Genomic DNA, 20251 nt, shown 5'->3' on the forward strand with positions numbered 1-20251 from the left:
CCTCTTCCCACTCACTGCCTCCTGCCTGTCTGTCATTCCTCTACCCATGCCAGTATCTTTCCTGTAACGCCACAGGATTTTATCTTGTTAAGCAGCCTCATGTGAGCTACCTTATCAAATGCCTTCTGAAAATTCAGGTAAATAGTATTCACTGCCTCTCCTTTGTCTACCCGCGAAGAACTCAAACAGATTTATCATGCAAGATTTCCCTTTACAGAAACCATGCTGACTTTGGCTTACTTTATCATTAGCCTCCAAGTACCCTGAAACCTCGTCCTTAATAACGGACGACAAACCTTCCAATCACTCAGGTTAGGCTAACTTGCTGAGAATTTTCTCTCTTTTTTCTTCCTCCCTTCTTAAAAAGAGTGGAGTGACATCTTCTCTGACAGCTTGCTCCATGTTGTGTTCACTTCTTACAGGAAAGGCTTGGAAGCTCTGAAGAGGTTGCAGAGGAGACTTACCAGGATGCTGCCTGGATTGGAAAGCATGTCTTATGAGGATAGGTTTAGTGAGCTAGGGTTTTTCTCTGGAGCGAAGGAAAATAAGTCCTTTATCAAACTATCACTGATAGAGGTGTACAAGATGATAAGAAGCATAGATTGAGTGGACAGCCAGAGACTTTCTCCCAGGGAGGAAATGGCTAATATGAGAGGATATGATTTTAAAGTCAGTGGAGGAAAGCAAAGTGGGGTGGGGGAGGAAGATGGAAGAGGTAGTTTTTTTTTATTAACACAGAGTAGTAAGTGCATGGAACGTACTGCCAGGGGCGGTGGCAAAGACAGATACTTTAGGGACATTTAAGGGATTCTTAGATAGGCATATAAATGAAAGAAAATGGAACGTTATATAGGAGAGAAATGTTAGGTTTATCTTGGATTAGATTAAAAGGTCGGCACAACATCGTGGGCCAAAGGGCCTGTACTGTGCTGAACTGTTCTATGTTTTAACAGTGGGATAGAAGCTGTCCTTGAGCCTGGTGGAAAGTGCTTTCGGGCTTTTGTATCTTCTGCCCAATAGGAAAGGAGAAGGGAGAATGTCCGGGGTAGGTACTGGTCTCTGGCAGCTCGTTCTATATACCCACCACCCTCTGTGTGAAGAAGTTGCCTCTTGATCCCCTTTAAAATTTTCCTCTCTCACTGTAAACTCGTGTCATCTAGTTTAGATGAAGAAAAACACTGACCACCCACATTATTTATATCCCTTGTGATTCTATAATCCTCAATAAGGTCACCCCTTCACTCCAAGGAAAAAGGTTCCAGCCTATCTAGCCTCTCCTTATAACTGAAGTTCTCCCATTCCTGGTATCATCCTTGATCAACCTGAAACGTGGATCATCGCTCTGCCTCCACATATCAGAATCCGAACGTTTATTATCGCTGACATACAGTGGCATGCAAAAGTTTGGGCATCCCGGTCAAAACTTCTGTTACTGTGAATAGCTAAGCGACTAAAAGATGACCTGATTTCCAAAAGACATAAAGTTAAAGATGACACATTTCTTTAATATTTTAAGCAAGAGTACTTTTTTATTTCCATCTTTTACAGTTTCAAAATAACAAAAAAGGAAAAGGGCCTGAAACAAAAGTTTGGGCACCTTGCATGGTCAGTACTTAGTAACACCCCCTTTGGTAAGTATCACAGCTTATAAATGCTTTTTGTAGCCAGCTAAGAGTCTTTCAATTCTTGTTTGGGGGATTTTCGCCCATTCTTCCTCGCAAAAGGCTTCTAGTTCTGTAAGATTCTTGGGCCGTCTTGCATGCACTGCTCTTTTGAGGTTTATCCACAGATTTTCGATGATGTTTAGGTCAGGGGACTGTGAGGGCCATGGCAAAATCTTCAGCTTGCGCCTCTTGAGGTAGTCCATTGTGGATCTTGAGGTGTGTTTAGGATCATTATCCTGTTGTAGAAGCCATCGTCTTTTCAATTTCAGCTTTTTTACAGACGGTGTGATGTTTGCTTCCAGAATTTGGTGGTATTTAATTGAATTCATTCTTCCCTCTACCAGTGAAATGTTCCCTGTGCCACTGGCTGCAACACAAGCCCAAAGCATGTTCGATCCACTCCGGTGCTTGACAGTTGGAGAGGTGTTCTTTTCATGAAATTCTGCACCCTTTTTTCTCCGAACATACCTTTGCTCATTGCGGCCAGAAAGTTCTATTTTAACTTCATCAGTCAACAGGACTTGTTTCCAAAATGCATCAGGCTTGTTTGGATATTCCTTTGCAAACTTCTGATGCTGAATTTTGTGGTGAGGACACAGGAAAAGGTTTTCTTCTGATGACTCTTCCATGAAGGTCATATTTGTGCTGGTGTCGCTGCACAGTAGAACAGTGCACCACCACTTCAGAGTCTGCTAAATCTTCCTGAAGGTCTTTTGCAGTCAAACAGGGGTTTTGATTTGCCTTTCTAGCAATCCTACCAGCAGTTCTCTAGGAAAGCTTTCTTGGTCTTCCAGGTCTCAACTTGACCTCCACCGTTTCTGTTAACTGCCATTTCTTAATTACATTACAAACTGAGGAAACGGCTACCTGAAAACCCCTTGCTATCTTCTTATAGCCTTCTCCTGCTTTGCGGGCATCATTTATTTTAACTTTCAGAGTGCTAGGCAGCTGCTTAGAGGAGCCCATGGCTGCTGATCGTTGGGACAAGGTTTGAGGAGTCAGGATATTTATAAAGCTTTGAAATTTGCATCACCTGGCCTTTCCTAACGATGACTGTAAACAAGCCATAGCCCGAACAAGCTAGTTGGTAACAGTTATCTGAGAGCTCAAATCTATTGGAGTGCCCAAACTTTTGCATGGTGCTCCTTTCCTTTCTTTCATTCTAAAATTGTACAAAACCAAAATAAAACACTAATCTTGCTTAAAATGTTGAAAAGAATGTTTCATCTTTAACTTCATGACTTTTGGAGATCAGTTCGTCTTCTACTCACTTAACTATTCACAGTAACAGAAATTCTGACCAGGGTGCCCAAACTTTTGCATGCCACTGTATATTGTGAAATAAGTTGTTTTGTGACTGCTGCACACACCAAGACCGAAAAATCACTGTAATGATTTAGAAACATAGAAAACCTACAGCACAATTCAGGCCCTTCGGCCCACAATGCTGTGAACATGTACTTACTTAGAAATTACCTAGGGTTACCCACAGCCCTCTATTATTCTAAGCTCCATGTACCTATCCAGGAGTCTCTTAAAAGACCCTATCGTATCCACCTCCACCACCATCGCCAGCAGCCCATTCCATACACTCACCACTCTCTGCATAAAAAACTTACCCTGATATCTCCTCTGTACCTTCTTCTAAGCACCTTAAAACTATGCCCTCTCATGTTAGTCATTTCAACCCTGGGAAAAAGCTTCTGACTATCCACATGACCAATGCTTCTTATCATCTTATACCCCTCTAACTGGTCACCCCTCATCCTCCGCGGCTCTAAGGAGAAAAGGCTGAGTTCACTCAACCTATTCTCATACGGCATGCTCCCCAATCCAGGCAACATCCTTGTAAATCTCCTCTACACCCTTTCTATAGTTTCCACATCCTTCCTGTAGTGAGGCAACCAGAACTGAGCACAGTACTCCAAGTGGGGTCTGACCAGGGTCCTATATAGCTGCAACATTACCTCTCGGCTCTTAAACTCAATCCCACGGTTGATGAAGCCCAATGCACTGTATGCCTTCTTAACCACGGAGTCAACCTGCGCAGCAGCTTTGAGTGTCCTATGGACTCGGACCCTAAGATCCCTCTGATCCTCCACACTGCCAAGAGTCTTACCATTAATACTACATTCTGCTATCATATTTGACCTACCAAAATGAACCACCTCATACTTATCTGGGTTGAACTCCATCTGCCCAGTTTTGCATCCTATCAATGTCCCGCTGTAACCTCTGACAGCCCTCCACACTATCCACAACACCCCCAACCTATGTGTCATCAGCAAATTTACTAACCCATCCCTCCACTTCCTCATCCAGGTCATTTATAAAAATCACAAAGAGAAGGGGTCCCAGAACAGATCCCTGAGGCACACCACTGGTCACCGACCTCCATGCAGAATATGATCAGTCTACAACCACATTTTGCCTCCTGTGGACAATTCACAAAGCAACGTCCCCTTGGATCCCATGCCTCCTTACTTTCTCAATAAGCCTTGCATAGGGTATCTTATCAAATGCCTTGCTGAAATCCATATACATTACACTTACTGCTCTATCTTCATCATTGTGTTTAGTCACATCCTCAAAAAATTCAATCAGGCTCGTAAGGCACAACCTGCCTTTGACAAAGCCACGGTGACTATTCCTAATCATATTATGCCTCTCCAAATGTTCATAAATCCTGCCTCTCAGGATCTTCTCCATCAACTTACCAACCACTGAAGTAAGACTCACTGGTTTATAATTTCCTGGGCTATCTCTACTCCCTTTCTCGAATAAGGGAACAACATCTGAAACCCTCTAATTCTCCGGAACCTCTCCTGATGCCAGAGGCTGAGCGATCTCCTCCCTCACCTCCCACAGTAGCCTGGGGTACATCTAATCCGTCCCGGAGCCTTATCTAACTTGATGCTTTCCAAAAGCTCCAGTACATCCTCTTTCTTAATGCCTATACGCTCTATAATGTCTATATTTATGTATTTATTTATTTGGAGTTACAGTGCAGAACAGGCCCTTCTGGCCTAATGAACCGCACCACCCAGCAACCCACCTATCAACCCCAGCTTAACCACAGGACAATTTACAATGACCAGTTAACCTACTAACTGGTACATCTTTGGAATGCAGAGGGGATCCAGAGCACCTGGAGAAAACCCACACACACACGGGAAGGATGCCGGAACTGAAATGTGAACTCAGATCTGCAGTAGTTTTGTGCTCACTGCTACATCACCATAGCGCACTATAATTAGAATAAGGTTCAATATCACCCGCATATGCTGTGAAATTTGTTAACTTACAGCAGTACAATACAATACATGATGAATATAAAAAAAGTGAATTAAAGTTATGCATGCATATATTAAATAATTAAGCCAGAACTTTTAAAAAAAGTAGTGAGGTAGTGTTCATGGTTTCAATATCCATTTAGAAATAAACATAAAAGCGCATATATAAGCTGCAATACAAATATAAATTACCCAGGTTTTCAGTACCCCGGCAGGTACACTCTCAGGGTCTGATGCCTTGCGAAGGCTCACCCTCCGGTAGGATGTTCTGGTGACTCTGCTGACATAAGTTCATCCGGCATTTTGTTTATTGATCTCTGCATCCTCTCCGGGTTCATCACGTTCTCTCTAGCGTAATGACCAGAACCATACACAATACTCCAGCTTTCACGCTGCTGCTATCAATGGCCCTCTTGCATGTAAGATGATTCTTGAGCTCACTATCTACACGGCCTTGCACCTTATTGTCTGCACTTTCTCTTATTCTACATTCTATTATTGCTTTTCCCTACCATGATGTACTTGTATTTTAGAACATAGGATATAGCAGAATTAGGTTATTCAGCCCATTGAGTCTGCTGCACCATTCAATCGTGAGTGTGTTTTTAAGCCAATCCCATTCTCCCACCTTCACCTTGTTACTCTTTGCCCCACTCACCTATCAAACTTGGCCTTAAATGCACTCAATGACTTGGCCTCCACAGCAAATGAATTCCACAGACTCACCACCCTCTGGTTGAAGAAATTCCTCCTCATCTCTGTTCTAAATGGATGTCCCTCTACCCTGATGCTGTGCCCTTTGGTCCTAGACTCCTGATGATGAGAACATCCACTCCACATTTGCTCAATCCAGCCCTTTCAGTATCTGGGAGGTTTTAATGAGATTTTCCCCTCACCCATCCTTCTGAATTCCAGCGAGTACAGGCCCAAAGACATCAAATGCTTCTCAAGCATTAACTCCTTCTTTCTTGGAATCATTCTTATGAACGCTCTCCAATGCCAGCACATCGTTCCTTAGATACAGGACGCAAAACTGCTCACAATATTCCAAATACTGTTTGTTCAAAGCCTTACAAAGCCTCAACATTACAGCTTTGCTTTTATATTCTAGTTTTTCTGAAATGAATGCTAACACTGCATTTGCCTTCCTTACCAAAGACTCAATCTGCAAGTTAACTTTTAGGGACTCCTGAACCAGATCCCTTTGCACCTCTGATTTCTGGATTACCCTCCCTACTCAGAAGATAGCCTTTCCTCTGAAGTGCATTGCCCCGGATTTCCCTTGGAGGACTGGGTTCCATAGCATTGAGTCGAGGGGTTTGAGGGTGTGGTCTCTCCCTTGGGGCAGAGCCTGCTCCTTCCCAGCGCTATGCGGCACCTACCGGCCGTGCTGGGACTATGAACGATGGTGTGGTTGCCTCCGTCGTCCATGCCGTTGACGCTCTCCCAAGCCGGAGGGTGGTACTCCACGATCTTGCAGCGGTACATGCACCTCTTCCTGGCGTCCGTCGTGCTCCAGTACACCCGTGAACACCTGGCAATGGAGAGGGAGAGCTGGGGTTCATTAGCACTCAGAGGGGATGGCACCCGATGGGCATAAAGGAGTGGCAGTCGTCAGTGGTTGATGAGGGGAAACAGCAGAGGGGTCAGGGCAAAGGAGGAGAGAACCATTCCTCTGAGAGTCAATGCTCTAGGGACAGTGAAGGTGCCATGTCCCACAGAGAGAGTCAACAGGAAACGGGAGGAGGAGGAGCGGCGATTGTTGGGGACGAAGAGGCCCTGGCGCTGCTCTTCTCGAGCATACGGGTTGGTATGAGGCGCATGCAAACTTACTGATAACCCACGGGGAAGATGTGACCCTCACACTCCGAGAGTTCCGTCAGGACCCCCAAGTTGTTGATGGTCAAGGAACCTGCACAGGGAGAAAAAGGGAGATTTTGAAACACTAGCTCTGCTTTCCTCTTTACAGACGCTGCACAGCCGGCTGAGTGCTTCCACATTCTCTACTTCTGGACAAGGTCTGAATGGTGCCCCCCAGCAACCCCCCTCTCCTTCAATCTCCTACATGGGTAGGGTGAGGGAAAAGGTGAGGATGAGACATTTAGAAAGTCAAACCAACGTAAGACTTATACTACGAATGGTCGGGCACGAGGGAGCATAATGAAAGAGAGGAATCAGAGTAGAGCTGCATAGTGCGCTGAAACAGCATCACAGCCACATAGGGTGGTGAAGGTAGCGTTTGACCTGCTGGCCCTCACTGAGTACAGGCAGTTATATGTTGCTGGTGAGGGCACACTTGAGTACCATGTAGTGGTAAGCCCATGTCCGGGTAACCGAGGACAGGGAACATGTGGTGTCTATGGGTACCAGAAAGGTATTCTAGGACCTTTGGGGACCACAGGGGATAAGTGTCATCCTAGATAGCGATAGGAACATTTTAACTTAGTTGGCGTTAGTTACTATTATCGTCTGTGTTTTCGTTGTAGTATTGTAAAATTGTAAAGTTCCAGAAAACATTTTTGTTATATAAAAAAATGGTGATTTTTGGTGGCCCTCATTACAGGAAAGACATAGTTAAACTGAAAAGAGTGCAGAGGAGACCTACAAGGATGTTGTCAGGCCAGAGGGCCTAAGTTATAAGGAGAGGTGGGAAAGTCTGGATCCTTGGAACGTAGGAGAACCAGGGGGCAACTTAAAGAAGTGCTCAAATAATGAGAGGCATAGCTTTGCTGTGCAATTAACAATTTTTCCTCAGAATAGAGGAGCCCAAAACTTTGGGGCACAGAGTTTGGATGAGGGGGAAAATACTTAAAAGGGAACTGAGGGGGCAACTGTTTTCACACAGAAGGTGGTGAGTATACAGAACAAGCTGCCAGAGGAAGTGGTTGACGTGGATACAATAGTATCATTGAAAATGTCCATGGACAGGAACGTGAACTTGAAGGATATGGGTTGAATGCAAGTTCTTATTCTGGATTCCTTTCCCTTCCTTGTCAGTCCTGATGAAAGGTCTCAGCCTGAAACATTGACTGTTGATTCTTTTCCATAGCTGCTGCCTGACCTGCTGAGTTCCTCCAGTACTTTGTGTGCGTTAAGCTGCGACCAGCTTGGGGAGGGTTAACACCGTGACCAGAACAAACTGGTTGGGCAAAGGGCCTGCATCTGTGCTGTATTTCTCAATAGCTCGAAGGGAACAACCGGATGTATCGGTAAATGAGTGATATCAAAAGCAAACATGCCAACAGCCTCTCCTGTCCTGACAACAGATGCCACGGCCAAGAGATTCAGCATGTCCCCGGCAACTCTTATTGACGCACCATTGAAAGCATCCTGTCCAGATACATCACAGCTTGGTACGGCAACTGTTCTGTACGTAACCACAAGAAACCGCAGAAAGTTGTGGACACAATTCAGCACATCACAGGAACCAGCTTCCTCTCGATGGACTCTGTCTATACTTCTCACTGTCTCAGTAAAGCAGTTAGCATAATCAAATTCTCTCTTCTCCCCCTTCCATCAAAGAGAAGATACAAAAGCCTGTATGCGTGTACCACCAAGCTCAAGGACAGCTTCTATTCCTTATTGTCTGCCTACACTGCACTTTCTCTGGAACTGTTACATTTTATTTTGCATTGTTATTGTTTTACTTTGTTCCATCTCAATGTACTGTGTAATGTCCCGATTTGTATGAACAATATACAGGTGTCCCTCACTTTTCGAACGTTCGCTTTACGAAACCTCACTGTTATGAAAGACCTACATTAGTACCGTTTTCACTTTCAGAAGGTGTTTTCATTGTTACGAAAAAAAATCAGCGCGCGCCCCGAGCAGCTGCTCTCCCCCAGATTCGGAACGGCATTGCTTAAACACGAGCCTGTGAGCAGCCGTTTGCAAGATGAGTTCTAAGATATTGGAAAAGCCTAAAAGAACTCATAAGGGTGTTACGCTTAGCGTAAAATTATTGAAGCATTTTGATCGTGGTGAACGAAGTAAGGACAACGTGAGTTTGGCTTGTGGAAGCTGACGAACATGATGTTGAAGAGGTTTTGGCATCCCATGACCAAGAACTGACAGATGAAGAGCTGATGCAACTGGAAGAGAAAAGGATAACAATTGAAACTGAATGAGTAATGATAAAGTACCACTTTAATTTTGAAAGGGTACGTCGGTTTAGGAGATATTTGCAGGGACGGCTTGAGTCCTTACAAAGAACTGTGTGATAGAAAAATGCGCGAGGCTCAGCAGTCAAACAAGCCTTCCACATCAGCCACAGCAGACGACGAACCTCGACCTCGAGGCGAGCAGAGATAGAAGAAGATGACCTGCTTGCTCTAATGGAAACTGAGGACAAGATGACACCCCAGTGTCCCACCAGCCTAACCCCCAGGCCATGGACAGAGGCGATGCAATCGGCACTGATCTGGGCCGACAATTATGTGTCGGGCGGCACCTAATTAATTAGCTTGTTTATTTCAGCTTTTTTCTTAAATATGTGCTGTGTACCTCCCGGCTACTGCTGGGCCCCTGCGTGCTTCGTGGCAATGTATCGCTCGGCGGCCTGGAGGGTGGGGGCCACTGCACCACCCAAACTCCGACTCAGCCTAACACACTATCATCAGTGTGCTCGGCGCTATCTTCCCGATTCCGGTAAGTGATACTACAATGTACATACATTATTTCTACTTTATATTGGCTGTGTATTTTTACATGTTATTTGGTATGATTTGGCAGCTTCATAGCTTAAAGGTTACTGGAGAGAGTGTTCTTGCCAACAGCGCTTGCTTGAGATTTTCGCTACGGAGAACAGTTCAGTAATGATTGTGGACAAGTATTTCTACTTTATATAGGCTGGGTATTTATCATATCATTCCTGCTTTTACTATATGTTACTGTTATTTTAGGTTTTATGTGTTATTTGGCATGATTTGGTAGGTTATTTTTGGGTCTGCGAATGCTCACAAAATTTTCCCATATAAATAAATGGTAATTGCTTCTTCGCTTTATGACATTTCAGCTTACGAACAATTTCATAGGAACGCTCTACCTTCGGATGGCGGGGGAAACCTGTACTTGAGAAGCTTTTCACTGTACCTTGGTACATAGAACTGTACTGCACAGTACTGGCCTTTCAGCTCACAATGTTGTGCCAACCTTTTAATCTACTCCAAGATAAGACCATAAGACATAGGAGCAGAATTAGACCATTCAGCGCATCAAGTCCACTCTGCCATTTCATCAGGGCTGATCCTGGACCCCATTCAACCCCACATGCCTGCCTTCTCACCATATCTCTTGATGCCCTGACTGATCAGGAACCTATCGACTTCTGCTTTGAATATACATCTCGTGTGTCCTCTTGTATTAGCCATTTCCACCCTGGGGAAAAAATACTGGCAGTCCACTGTATCAAGTCACCTCTTATCCTCCTTCACTTCAAAGGAAAAAGCCCTACGCTTCTATAAAGTTGGCCCTCAGTCTCCTATCTTCTTCATGTGCCTTGCATGTTACACACTTGGGCCATCATGGCTTTCCACATTAAACGATCCCATGCAGCGTCAATGATATCTCGCACACTTAGATCTGTTAGTTCTTTCACAGTGTCCATATATTTCCTTCTTTGCCTTCCTCTACGTGTTTCCCAGGCATACGGCCTTATAATGTAAGGCATTCTATTTCTCCCTTTCTGATGACATGGCCCAGGAATTTAAGTTTCCTCTAATTTAATATTCTCATTAAAGATCTTTTTGTATGGGCACGTTGGAGTACTGTGTCATTAGTTACCCTATCTCTATATGATATTTTCAGCATTCTTCTAAGAAACCACATTTCTGTTGCTTCTAAGTTTCTTTGGAGTTCTGCTGTTATAGTCCATGTTTCGGAAGCATATAGCACGATTGACCAGATGTAACATTTTAGTAGCTTAAGCCTTGTTTTCATATAAATGTGTCTGTTGGTAAAAATGGGTTTCATTCTTTGAAAGTTGGTTTTGGCAGTGGTAATTCTTCTTTTTATTTCTACTTTACTTCTAGCATCTTGTGATTTAAAGCTACAAAGGTAATTAAAGCTGGTCTTTTGTTCAATCTCTTGGTTACTGATGTACATTGGCAGCTGGGAGTATTCTACTGTTTTGATAATACCATACATTTGTTTTTTTTACAATTGACAGTTAGACCAAAATCTGCACTTGTTTGTACTACTTTGTCTAGGAGGATTTGTACATCTTCTGCAGCACTTGTTAGTAGGGTGGTATCGTCTGCATATCTTACATTGTTGATGTTAACACCTCCAATTTTTATCCCATCTAGGTCTTCTATTTCTCTGAGAATCATTTCACTATAGATATTAAACAATTCCGGTGAGGCAACACATCCCTGTCTTACTCCTTGTTGAATTTTAGTCCAACTGCTTATATTATCATCAATTTTTACCGCCGTCGTTTAGTTCCAATATAAATCTTGAAGCAGTTGTTGGCCCCTTCCATCAATGTTTAGTTTAGCGAGAATTTGAAATAATCTTTCATGTTGCACTTTGTCGAATGCTTTAGTGAAATCAATAAAATATAAAAAGACATCATTTTGATATTCAATTGCCCTTTCTGAAAGCATTCCTAGCATGAAAATTGTGTTCCTAGTTCCTCTATCCTCAATAAACCTATATTGACATTTAGACGTTTCTGGTCTTAACTTGTTTTTAATTTGACTCAGAACAATTCTCAACAACATCTTTATATTGTGACTCATAGGACCGATTGTTCTATAATTTTTGCAGTCAATAGGTCCAGGAATTTTTGGCAGAGTTATAAATACTGATTTCAACAGATCGTCAGGCAATACACCAGACTCATATATATGCCATTAAACAGATCAAAAAGAATATCTATGCCCAGATCTTCTTGGGCTTGTATCATTTCCACTGAAATTTCATCAGGTCCAGCGGCTTTACCATGTTTCATGCTTTTTATTGCTTTAGTTATTTCTTCTTTGGTAATAGGTGGGCCAGAATTAGGGTGTTTAATATCTAGGGGTTCCCCTCTATTATCCTCAAACAGCTGCTCTATATACTGAATCTACCTCTCACATACTTTATCTGGATCTGTTAGTATGGATCCATTTGCTGATCTTATCTATCCCGTGAGGAGGTTTTCATAATTCCACTAATTTCCTTAATTTTCTTGTGCATTTCTTTGCTGTTGTTAATATGGCCTTCTACTTCATTGCATTTTTGGGTCAGCCATTCTTTCTTTGCAATATTGCACAATTGTCTGATCTGTCTGTCTAGCTGTCTGTATTGCACTTCATTATTCTTCATTAACCTTCTTTGTTCCATCAGATCTAGAATTTCTTGGGTTACCCACCCCTTGTTGATGTGTTGGATTTCTTGTACTGAGATTATCTCCTCTGCTGATTGCTGTATAGCATATTTAAATCTATTCCAAATAGGTGTTGTTACGTTTTCGTTGAGGTGTTCTTCTACAGCTATCCTGAATTGTTGCTTAAGTATGCTATCTTTTTTAAGTTCTCCCAACATATACTTCTTTCTCTTTTTTCCACATTTCAGTTTCTTTAATTTTGTTTTAATGGTAACTATTACTGGATGGTAATCTGAACCACAGTCTGCTCGTGGGTAGGATTTAGAATTTGTGATATTATTTCTAAAGCGTTCATCTATGGTAATGAAATCTGTTGGATTCCTTGTTCTATCTCCAGGGCTAATCCAAGTACACAATCTACGTGGACGGTTTTTACACCAAGTATTGGTGTTCACTTGGTTGTTTCTGACATATCAAATGATGCAGTCTCCTATGCTCCAAGGAATAAAGTCAGAACCAGCTCAACATTCCTGTAGCATGATTCAGTACCTCTGCACGAAGCTGAATGACACAGTTCCTTGTACAGGGAGAATAACACTGAACATAATATTCCAAATGCAGCCTCACCAACATTTTGTACGAGGCACTGATCGTGTGGATAGTCAGAGGCTTTTTCCTCAGGGCTGAAATGGTTGCCATAAGAGGACACAGGTTTAAGGTGCTGGGGAGCAGGAACAGAGTTGATCTCAGGGGTAAGTATTTTACTCAGACAGTGGTGAGTGCGTGGAATGGGCTGCCGGCAACAGTGGTGGAGGTGGATATGATAGGGTCTTTTAAGCGACTTTTGGATAGGTACATGGAGCTAAGAAAAATAGAGGGCTATGGGTAAGCCTAGTAATTTCTTTTTTTTTTGTAATATAATTTTTATTGAATTTTCAAAAGGAATACATGAAAAAAAAGAATCTACCCTCCCCCCCCCATATAAAGTCCTACCTAAAAAGAAAGAAAGAAAAAAAGGAAGAAAAGAGCCGCCTGGGTGTTGGAAGGTTTCCACATGCTCCATGGGATTCAAAATAAATTTGGTATAATTATTCGTTACTTTCCCCAAGTGACCAAAGTCTTTATCGAGCACTTAAATATGCCACTCTATCTTTTGTAAATAAGGGTGCCAAATATTCAAAAATGTTACATATTTGTCTCTTAAATAATCAGTAATTTTTTCGAGTGGAATAGAACTAGTCATTTCATTATTCCAACGATCCATACTTAAATACGAATCAGATTTCCAAGTAACTGCTATAGTCTTCTTAGCTACTGCCAATGCAATTTTTATAAATTCTTTCTGATACTTATTCAATTTAAGTTTCGGTTTTATCCCTTCAATATCACCTAATAGAAATAATACAGGGTTATGTGGAAGTTGAGTTCCAGTAATTTGTTCCAATAAGATTCTTAAATTTATCCAAAAGGGTTGAATTTTAAAACAAGGCCAAGTAGAATGTAAAAAAGTACCAATTTCTTGATGACACCGAAAGCATTTATCAGATAGATTTGAATTTAATCTATTTATTTTTTGTGGTGTAATATGTAACTGGTGTAAAAAATTATATTGTACTAATCTAAGTCGAACATTTATTGTATTTGTCATACTGTCAAGACAAAGTCTTGACCAATTTGTTTCATCAATATTAATATTCAGATCTGTTTCCCATTTTTGCTTTGACTTATGGGTTCCTTGTTTAATTGTCTGTTCTTGAATCAAATTATACATACAAGAAATAAATTTTTTAATTTTCCCTTTTTGTATTAAAATTTCAATTTCATTAGGTTTTGGCAAAAACATTGTTTCACCCAGCTTACCTTTTAAGTAAGCCCTTAATTGAAAGTAACAAAAGAAAGTATTATTAGATATTTTATATTTATCCTTTAATTGTTCAAATGACATCAATATACCTCGTTCAAAACAATCTCCTATAAATTTAATCCCTTTTTGGTACCAATTATATAAAAGTTGATTGTCCATTGTAAAAGGAATAAGTCTGTTTTGGAAAAAAGGCCTCCTTGCTAATAGAGATTTCTGTGTTTCATTATCAACATTTATCTTATTCCATAGATCAATCAAATGCGTTAATATAGGAGATTCTTTCTTTTCCCGTATCAATTTAGATTCCCATTTATATATAAAATCTTCAGGTCTATTTTCTCCTATCTTGTCTAGTTCTATTTTAATCCATGCTGGTTTTCGATCATCGAAGAAAGATGCAATAAATCTAAGTTGATTTGCTTTATAATGATTTTTAAAGTTTGGAAGTTGTAACCCTCCTAACCCAAATTTACATGTCAATTTTTCCAATGATATTCTTGACATTTCACCTTTCCAAAGAAATTTTCTCACACATTTATTTAACTCTTGAAAAAATTTCTGTGGCAACTGTATTGGTAATGTTTGAAACAAATACTGTAATCTAGGAAATATATTCATTTTTATAACATTGACTCTACCTACTAATGTTATTGGTAATATCATCCGTTTGTCAAGATCTTCTTGAATTTTTTTCAATAGTGGTAAATAATTAAATTTATATAAATTCTTTACATCATTATCAAGTCTTATATCTAAATACTTTATACCATTTACCGGCCATCTAAATTGGGTTACTAATCGACATTGACTATAGTCTCTTTTAGTAAGAGGTAAAATTTCACTTTTATCCCAATTTATTTTGTAACCTGATACCTTCCCATATTCATTCAATCTAGAAGATAATTTATGTAACAAATGTTGTGGGTTTGTTAAATAGATCAAAACATCATCGGCAAAAAGATTAATTTTATATTCCTCCTGATTAACTCTAAAATCCATAATATCTGGATCAATTCTAATTAGTTCTGCTAATGGCTCTATCGCCAATACAAATAAAGCAGGTGATAGTGGACAACCTTGTCTAGTTGACCTTTTTAACTGGAATGGTGTTGAAATTTGAGAGTTTGTCACTACTTTAGCTTTAGGGTTAGAATTTAAAGTTTTATTCCAATTTATAAAAGATGTTCCTAACCCATATTTTTCTAGTACTTTAAATAAAAAATCCCATTCTAATCTATCAAATGCTTTTTCTGCATCCAAAGCTACTACTATACTCTTCTCATCCCTTTTTTGTGCCAAATGAATTATACTGAGTAGCCAGGTTACATTAACTGCCAATTGTCTATTTTTAATAAATCCTGTTTGATCCATATGTATTAATTTTGGTAAATATTTAGATAATCTATTCGATAAAATTTTTGCTATTATTTTATAATCCGTATTCAATAAAGAAACAGGCCTGTATGATGTTGGTTTCATAGGATCTCTGTCTTTTTTTGGCAATACTATTACATTTGCTGTTGAAAAAGATTCTGGAAGTTTATGTATTTTTTCTGCTTGACGTATTAGTTCCATAAAAAGAGGAAATAATAAATCTTTAAATTTTTTAATAAAATTCAGGTGGAAAACTATCTTGTCCTGGAGATTTATTACTTTGGAGTGATCCTAAAGCTTCTTCAACTTCTTTTAATGTAAAAGGCATATCTAATCCCTTCTGTTCTTCCAAATTCAATTTTGGAAGAGAAACTTGTGATAAAAACCTTTCTATCTCGTTAACATCATTTTGGGATTCTGACTGATATAATTCAGAATAGAAATTTTTAAAGGTTTCATTTATTTCAAGAGGTTTATAAGATATTTTATTTGCCCTTGTTCTAATTGCATTTATTGTTTTGGAAGCTTCTTCTGTTTTCAACTGCCAGGCAAGAATTTTATGTGCTCTCTCACCTAACTCATAATACCTTTGTTTAGTTCTTATAATTGCTTTTTCCGTTCTATATGTCTGAAGCGTATTATATTGTAACTTCTTATTGACAAGTTGTTTTCGTTTTTCTTCTGACATATATCTTTGAGATTCTTTTTCTAATTTTGTAATCTCTTTTTCCAATTGATCTAGTTCTGCCATATATTCTTTCTTAATTTTAGACGTATAACTTATTATCTGGCCCCTAAGATATGCTTTCATCGCATCCCATAATATAAATTTATCATCCACTGAATGAAAATTCGTATCCAAAAAAAATTGAATCTGTTTTTTCATAAAATCACAAAAATCTTGACGTTTTAATAATGTTGAATTAAATCTCCATCTATAAGCCACTTCTTCCTTATCAGACATTATTATTGTCATTAATAAAGGGGAATGATCTGATAATATTCTTTTCTTGCTTTATATTCCATATTTTTCACTCTGTGTTGAATATGCATTGATAATAGAAACAAATCTATCCTTGAAAAAGTTTTATGTCTATGGGAGTAGAACGAATAGTCTCTTTCTTTAGGATTGATTCTTCTCCATATATCAATCAGATTTAAATCCTTCATCAATGATAAAGTTAAATTTACTACCTTCAATTTTATAACAGCCTTGGTTGATCTATCTAAGACTGGGTCTAAGCAAAAATTAAAATCTCCTCCAATTAATATTTTTTCATGCGCATCCGCCAAATTCAGAAAAGCTTCTTGTATGAATTTTGCATCATTTTTGTTTGGTGCATAAATATTCATAAAAGTCCATAGTTCAGAAAAAAGTTGACAATGTATAATCACATATCTCCCCGCAGAATCAGTTATTACATTTTGTATTCTAATTGGTAACGTTTTATTAATCAGAATTGCTACTCCCCTCGCTTTTGAATTAAATGAAGCCGCAACAACACTACCCACCCAATCTCTCTTTAGTTTCTGATGTTCTGTTTCCGTTAGGTGCGTTTCCTGTAAAAAAGCTAAATCTATCTTCATTTTTTTAATATGTGTTAAGATTCTTTTTCTTTTCACTGGTCCATTAAGCCCGTTAACATTAAAACTCAAAAAATTCAATAAATTAGTCATTATTCTTAACAAAGTTACTCCAATCTAAAACATTATTTATCTTCTCAACTCTCATAGTTCCTTGGGGAATCTCTTTAAACTTCACCATGTTGCTATGCGTCTCTCTCCCAACCTTCCAGGCAGAAAGAAAAAAGATAGAAAAAAAACAAAAAAAGAAAAAACAAAATACCCCCCCACTAATGTTGTGAATGAAAGGATACACAACACTACCCCCCTCCATTTTACAGGTCGTGGCAAAAGCCACGCTTGCACACATGACTAGCGTAGCAATCGATCAGTTCTTCCAGCTCCCCCGCAACAAAAAAAACATTATATATATATATATATATAGACAAAATTAGTATTACTATTCCCAACTAATATTCCTCCAGTTTTAACCTTTCTTACCCCCCTCGTATAATTAATAGTATATTTATACATTCACCCAGCTTCAAAAATCTAACAAGTCCATTCTTTAACCCAATCTTCATCTTCAATCTATCTCGCTCTCCTGGGTTTGTTCTTGTATCTGGTGAATATTCAGAGAATCTCACACAAACTGCTCTGCTTTCTGGTAGTCATCAAAAAATCTTTTTTCTCCACCAGGCAAAAAAATCTTCAAGGTTGCAGGATAACGCAATGCAAATCGATAACCTTGCTCCCATAGGGTTTTTTTCACTGGGTTAAATTTCTTCTTCTCTTCAAAAGTTCGTAACTTATATCAGGGTAGAAAAAAACTTTGTCCCCTGCCATTTTCAATGGCCCTTTTCTATCTTTGGCAGCTCGAACAGCTGCCTGTAGAATCCTTTCCTTGTCTTGAAATCTTAAGAATTTTATTAAAATCGATCGTGGATATTGGTCATCTTTTGGTTTTGGTCTTAAAGCTCTATGTGCCCGCTCAATTTCAATTGGTCGAACCTCCTCTTCCATTTGCAAAACATCCGGGATCCATCTTTGAAAAAATTCTATTGGTTTATCTCCCTCCGTACCTTCTTGAAGACCAACAATTTTAATATTATTACATCTACTAAAATTTTCCAACATGTCCACTTTCTCCAAGAGTCGGTTTCTTTCCGAATTCCAGACAAGCAGATCATTTTCTGTTTTCTCCACTCTATCATTCATATGCCCCATTGCTCTTTCCAGTTTCTGAAGCTTCTTATCCATTTTGTCCTGTCTTGCCATAACTTTATCATAGCACATCTTCGTATCTCTAAGCTCTTCTCTTACTTTTCTTAATTCAGCTGTTAACTACAATATAGCCTCTCTCATATCTCTATCATCTCCTTTACTTCCAATCGCTTCCAATTCTTCCTCCTCTTCTTCATCTGTGTTCTCTGCAGAATCCAATTCTGACTCTGAGTCATTTTCAATTGCAGTGGCTGTCGGTTCTTGTAGTTTGCGTTGTGTCGATTTGCGCATGCGCATTTCCGGTGTCTTCTTCGAAGAAGCCGTTACCACCGCCATTGCTCCCTCTTCTACCAAAGGAGATCCAACTTGAGTCCGAGGCTCCATCGTTGCAGTAGGCTCTTTTTTCTTCCCGTCTCGTGGCTGCTTCGCAACAGCAGACTTCTTTTGTTGCAGTTTAGGAGGCATATCGTAGTCTTACAAAGTTTATAAATAATTTTCAGAAAATATTTACTAACTTTGTTTTGTTTAAACGGTACTTTACTGATTTATAGCGGGAGAGCTGGATTTACACGTCTCAATCCCACGTCATCACGTGACGCCCCCCCGTAATTTCTAAGGTAGGGACATGTTTGGCAGTTCTGTGGGCTGAAGGGCCTGTATTGTGCTGCAGGTTTTTTAGGTTTTCTCCACTACTCAGTCCCTTGAGCCCTGACCACATCCTTGTAAATCTCCTCTGCAATCTTTCCAGCTTAATGGCATCTTTCTTATAATGAGGTGACCAAAACTGAACACAATATTCCAAATGTGGCCTCGCCAATATACTGTACAACTACAACACAATGTCCCAACATCCTCCCCACCCCTCTCCATAACTCAGTTCCCTGAGTCCCTGCAATATCCTGGTAAATCTCCCCTGCATCTCTTCTCCCCATACAACTCACCGATTGTCATGGTGATGTTCTCGGGCTCCAGCCCCGTCAAGAACTTGCGACGAAGGGTGATGCTCTCGAAGTCAACAAAAGCCCTTCTGTTCACCTCAAAGCCATCGTCACGTACCGTCTGGGAAAGGAGGAAGGGGTGACTGGCAGCCTGCAGCGGTCCCGTAATCTTCCAGTCAACAGAGCAGTTGTAACAAGCATGGCCAATCAAGTGAATGTACTGACGAAACAGTGACTGAATGGGGTCTGTGTCTGTGATTCCCCCACATGGTGACAGGACAGGATCTGTGTCTGTGATTTCCCCACACGGTGACAGGATGGGATGGGGTCTGTGTCTGTGATTCTCAGTGAATGTACTGACGAAACAGTGACTGAATGGGGTCTGTGTCTGTGATTCCCCCACCTGGTGACGGGACGGGGTTTGTGTCTGTGATTCCCCCACAAGGTGATGGGATGGGACGGGGTCTGTGTCTGTGATTCCCTCACATGGTGATGGGATGGGACGGGGTCTGTGTCTGTGATTCCCCACACGGTGACAGAATGGGACAGGGTCTGTGTCTGTGATTCCCCACACGGTGACAGGATGGGACGGGGTCTGTGTCTGTGATTCCCCCACACAGTGACGGGACAAGGTCTGTGTCTGTGATTCCCCCACACAGTGACAGGACGGGGTCTGTGTCTGTGATTCCCCCACATGGTGACAGGACGGGGTCTGTGTCTGTGATTCCCTCACACGGTGACAGGACAGGATCTGTGTCTGTGATTCCCCCACATGGTGAGGGACAGGGTCAGGGTCTGTGTCTGTGATTCCCCGACACAGTGAGGGATGGGGTCTGTGTCTGTGATTACCCCACACGGTGACAGGACGGGGTCTGTGTCTGTGATTCCCCCACATGGTGACAGGACGGGGTCTGTGTCTGTGATTCCCCCACACGGTGACAGGATGGGGTCTGTGTCTGTGATTCCCCCATACGGTGACAGGATGGGGTCTGTGTCTGTGATTTCCCCACACGGTGATGGGA

At 40.6% G+C, this 20251-nt stretch overlaps 1 protein-coding gene across 1 annotated transcript in view; it reads right to left on the reverse strand.

Moving 5' to 3' along the window:
• The window catches only part of LOC140192673 (histone-lysine N-methyltransferase 2B-like), a gene marked incomplete at its 5' end in the record, with an annotated part of 40890 nt that overhangs the window by 16433 nt on the left and 4206 nt on the right, over nucleotides 1-20251 (reverse strand). The window contains 3 exons of the mRNA XM_072250192.1: nucleotides 6340-6491; nucleotides 6791-6869; nucleotides 19233-19350. Coding sequence (XP_072106293.1) covers nucleotides 6340-6491; nucleotides 6791-6869; nucleotides 19233-19350 — 349 coding nt within the window. The remainder of the gene's footprint in view (nucleotides 1-6339; nucleotides 6492-6790; nucleotides 6870-19232; nucleotides 19351-20251) is intronic.

This window comes from Mobula birostris, unplaced genomic scaffold (genome assembly GCF_030028105.1).
Source record: "Mobula birostris isolate sMobBir1 unplaced genomic scaffold, sMobBir1.hap1 scaffold_2098, whole genome shotgun sequence".
Classification (NCBI taxonomy): domain Eukaryota; kingdom Metazoa; phylum Chordata; class Chondrichthyes; order Myliobatiformes; family Myliobatidae; genus Mobula; species Mobula birostris.